The sequence below is a fragment of the Cherax quadricarinatus genome, chromosome 29 (genome assembly GCF_038502225.1).
Source record: "Cherax quadricarinatus isolate ZL_2023a chromosome 29, ASM3850222v1, whole genome shotgun sequence".
In the NCBI taxonomy this organism is placed as follows: Eukaryota; Metazoa; Arthropoda; class Malacostraca; order Decapoda; family Parastacidae; genus Cherax; species Cherax quadricarinatus.
Window position 1 is genome coordinate 5,588,658 of NC_091320.1, and position 4,884 is coordinate 5,593,541.

General features: G+C 41.3%; 1 protein-coding gene across 1 annotated transcript; it reads right to left on the reverse strand.

Moving 5' to 3' along the window:
- Nucleotides 1-1,860: 1,860 nt before the first annotated feature.
- Nucleotides 1,861-4,621, reverse strand: LOC128690414 (uncharacterized). Its single transcript, XM_053779093.2, has 6 exons — nt 4,505-4,621; nt 3,488-3,529; nt 2,738-2,821; nt 2,416-2,577; nt 2,126-2,257; nt 1,861-2,045 (listed from the first exon to the last, which is right to left on the reverse strand). The coding sequence occupies exons 2-6, from the start codon at nt 3,527-3,529 to the stop codon at nt 1,932-1,934; spliced, it is 534 nt and encodes a 177-aa protein (XP_053635068.1). The 5' UTR covers nt 4,505-4,621; the 3' UTR covers nt 1,861-1,931.
- Nucleotides 4,622-4,884: the final 263 nt, after the last annotated feature.

Here is a 4,884-nt window from a genome sequence, read left to right on the forward strand (position 1 = left end):
TGGGAAAACCCCAAAGGCCAAAAAAGGGGGCAAAAATAGGGGTGGGAAAGAGGAAAGGAAAAGAGGAAGATAAGGTGTGGGGGGGGGGTAATTAGGTTTGGTCTGAGAAAGGAGACCGACAGGTCTAATTCCTCAGACCAGTAGCTTCATACTAAGGAGCCCCCCTCCCCTTGAAGAGGCTGCATTTCTAGCAAACATTTTCTGCTGGGTCCCAAATAATGTTTAGGGCAATGAGCAGGCAGAATATGCTGTGCAGGCAGTGGTACATGACCTCCCAGTTTGAGATTTATCCCATACTGACTTTTGCTGTAGTCTCTGCCTTCGCAACACCCTTGTTCCGATATGACTAACAAATTATATTCCATCAAGCCAAATTTAGGTTTCCTTCTTATCGATGCCAAGATTGAGAGTGCTCTCCTGTCCTCAGATCGGGCACTCTGATCTTTCTCGTGGAGGGGTGCTCTGTAAATTCGACAAACTTAGAATTTACCTCCAACATTGTCACTGCTTTAACTCTTAATCTTCCCTCCTTGCCGACTGCCCCACCTTTGACTCCCTCTGGGCACCTAGCTCCCTTGCAGTGCTCCACTTCATATTTGACTAGCATGTCTCCTACCTTCCACTACTACCACCTGCCTATATATAGGCATCCTGCTCTCCTTTACGTATGGTTTCTTCTCGCCGACCATCATGCCTTCCTCTCCACCACATGCTATTCCGAGAGGTAGACTAGAAAACTAGCTGTGACACTACCTATTATGTTTGTTGCCTCCAATGCCGAGCCCAGTCCTCTATTGTGCCATCTCTGACAGTCGGCACTGCCCAGCAACCAGTCCCTCTACCAAGCCTCTTACTGCTACACAGCTGGGTCTAGCTCTGGCTTTTTTTTCCTACCTCTAAAAATATCCTCTCAAACTCTTTCCACCTATATGGGTCTTACCAGGGTACTCTCGATTCAATTAAGTTAATGATTTGTAAATGGTCCAAGTTGACCAAAACTTCGTCATAGGCTCCTCTATGTGCGGGTTATTTGTGTAACAATCCGAGAACCTCTCGTCTACCGAGCCACTTTAGTGGATAGAAGAGCAGCTGGATACCAGCCAGAGCACACCACCCCCTAGAACCCGAAGGCAGCTTCCAGACACCCAAAGCCGCCACGCGAGACCTTTAGAGGGAGTGGGGACATCCCCAGGTGATCCGTTTCCATGGCAAACTAAATCATGTACGTAGAATTTTTTAGACCACTGTACCCTTCCCCCTACCTAGATATTGTGCCAGTGGAAAGGATCCCAGTCTGAAAACAGTATGAGGGATAGAGTGATGGGAGGGGAAGGGATAGAAAAAAAAAAAAAAAGGAGGGGTAATTAGGTTATGAGGAAGGAGACTCAGGTTTAATTCCTCAGAGCAAGACCTCACTGCTTCAGATAGGCCACTTCCCATTGAAGAGAACTACTGTACAAGAGGTTAATGCATTAGATTTAAGATAAGGGAAGAGATGCTCTTTAGATCTTTAATATTCCAATGCAGAATCTTTAAGACTTGCATGAACCTGGAATTTAAGCCATCAAATTATGAAGGGGAAGCGCCAAATCCGTAGGATTATACCAGCACTTGGGGGGGGGGGAAGAATGTGGAGGGTAGTCTTGTTTAATTTCCTATATAGAGCACTCCTCACCAACAAGGAACCTTCCTCTAGTGCCTTTCTGAAGCAAGCCACTCAGTCCAGTGAAACAGTTGCTACGAAGGTCAGGGTTAACTAGAGACAAGGTCTATGATCACTACCTTAAATAGGAAATTTTAAGGTAACTTTCAGCATTATGAAAAATTTTCCTATCCAAGAATAGGAGAAAGTGAAAAGAGTTCAGTGCAAAATTTAATTTAAATACAGTAATAACGTCAGATTTAAGTCTTCATCCAGTAGAAGCAAGAAATCAATTATAGAAGCGAGCAGTTGTCGAAGTAACTGTAGTAGTTAAAATCTGTGTAACAGTAGTTATTATCTCTTGTAGTAGTTCTTGTGTAGTGACAACAGGAACAGTCTGAATCTGGGGAAATTAGGGTTTAATTAGTTAAGTGTTCAACATACCTCAAGCTCACCCTGGTCTTTAATAAAAAGTTTAAGTACCTCGTGAGAGACTGCAACGTGAGTTATTGTTTGCCAGTATTTTACAGTGTCTGTAACAGTGACGAACTGACTGAAGACTGACACCACTGTTCTCACCGAGTTGGTTACAGCTGTAGCGGTCACTACCACTACCTGCAAGTGGAAGTTAGTTTTACAGCTGTAAATTTGATGGCAAAAGTGGAATGAAGTTTATACCAAGGAGGATTAATAGTAATCAAATTTGTAGGCTAGGAACCTATTTATGTAGGTTACTAGTGCTTTTTCAAAAATTACTATGGTACACTTCCTACCGGTGTGGAAGTGATTCTCATGACAGAGGTTACTGTTTGTGGCTGTTGAGGCAAGAAGTCCCATTGAGTGGATGCTTGCGTTACTGTCAATGTGACGACTGTTTGATCAGTCACCCACACGTCTGACGTGGTGGTCTCCCTCAGTGTATGAGTTACAGTAGTCTGCAAGAGAATGATACAATAAGAAAGATAGAGCATGTTTGTATTACAATGTTAAAGCGTTATGCCCGTAGGATTATAAAGCCTGTGAAGGGGGTGGGGGACGGAATGGAAGGTATTAAGCTTTTATTTGGGAAACTGTAGCACTTTTGTATAGATTTACCTTTTCGGTGACTGTAGAGGTAGACTGCGTTGGAAGCTGAATGGGTAAATGAGGATCGTAGGTAGGAACTGCTTGGCCCCGAATCTGCAATAGTAAAATTAAAGTTAAAAATTGAAGTTTTAAAAACCATGCAATTACAATATATTAAGAGTAAAGACAAACTAGCTTCCTACACTGCCTAAATACGCCACCGACCACAACTGAACATTATGGTACTTAAACCCCTTGCCCTACACTAAATAGAAATGTTTCAGTTGTGCCTGATACTAATCAAACTAAAAGACTAACATCCGCTACACCTTATGGCCAGAGTCATCCCCTTGGTCAATCCACCTTCCCTCTCCATTGGCTGTGTACCCTAACCCGAAAAGGGGTTATTAAAAATTTATCTAGTTAAAGCACGAGTCATTACAGATAGCCCTAACAGTGAATATCTCCTACCCAGGATACCTGGCAGGTTCAACGTGCACCATTACAGGTAGAACATGCCTACAGAATGTGAAGTTTACAAGACAGTACATCCATGCAACGTTTACAACAAGACTAAATGACTTTGCATGACAAAATTACTAGACAGGATCTTTGGGCCTAGAGACCACACTGGTCTGTGGCCAAACCTACCCCTGCAGGCAATGTTACCTTTCACTATACTGGCATATATTCAACTCGCAGGCGTTGGCAGTCTCCACGGAAAGTTACCAAGAGTCAAAATTTTATTAGCTTAAAAGGAGAAATAAAGTTGAAGCTTACCAGAGCGATGTATCCGAAGACTAGAAGCACGAGGGGAGCCATCTGCAACGAAGTACAGAAAATTTACCAATTGAAAGTTAATTAATTACACAATAAAAGTTAATTACTGAAGAAATTTGAGTTTAATTGTACGTGACGTCTAGGTTACTTCGCTTACAGAAGGCTAGGAAATAAATTTGACAGGTATGATTTAGTATGAAAGTTATCAGTATTTGGGAAAATGGTGAAAAATAAAACTAGGAAATTTTAAAGTTCCTGATTTTACGCTACAGCGTAAGGCAATTTCTATTTAGGTGAAGTTAAAGTGGGAATTTTCCCTCTTTCTATAGTATTACCATAAACTAAGTGTTTACGAAAGCCTTTCCTAAGCGTTTTAAGCTGCTCAAACCAGCTGGGTATACAATTGGGACGCTTAAAACCCATAGGATTACACATCGCCTGTGGAGGAGAGGGGGAATTTAAGGTATTCAGGCTTACTTCAGGGAACTGGAGCACTGGTCCTATTCCCTAGATGAAGAGCCCCTCACTAGCGTCAAATTAACAAAAAGCGCTAAGCCACAAGGGATGTAATGCGCTGCACCAGCGTCAAAGGAACCTCTTGACTGGTACTGGCACTAAAATACAAGAGTATAGTTCTCACGAGACTCTTAAAGAATTTACTTATATGCTTTAAATTGTCGTTTAGACTAAGCTAATTTAGTCTCATTTAACAATCTAGCCGTTATATATTATAATCAAGGGGGAAGCACTAAACCCGTAGGATTATACAGCGCCTATGGGGGGATGGAAGGCATTCAGGCTTAATTCAGGGAACTGGAGCACAGATCCAATTCCCTAGATCAAGAGCCCCTCACCAGCGTCAAGGAACCTTCCTTGAGGGGCAGCCGTTATATAAAAAGTATAGTAATACAAATATTAAAACTCGTTAAACCAATTAATAAATTAGTGAATCATAAAATTTTAAGGAAATCTCTAAGTCTTTAAAACATCCAATGTATTTATTTGAAGTATACTGACCTTAGCTATGTCTAGGTGGAGTTGTTGGTTGAGAGGATACCAGGAGAATGAAGCAATAAGAGTTGCGGGTTACCTCATTACCTCCCACACTTCTACAGTTGTTACCAAGACGAGAAGCTTCATGTATCATTGGTCTCCCTCTCCTGAGTCTCTCAACCAATAACAGAGGTTTACTAGATTTATAATTTTAAACATTAAAGTGTTCTTTATAGCCCTTGTGGTTTAGCGCTTCTTTTTGAGCATAATAATAATAAAAGTATTCTTTCCATATAGTATCTAATTTACCCAAAAATTTCTGCTTATTAGCCAAAATTAACCAATTACTGCAACAGCATCTGTGTTAAGTTATTGCTAGAATTATCGTTTTTGTTTCGTTATTA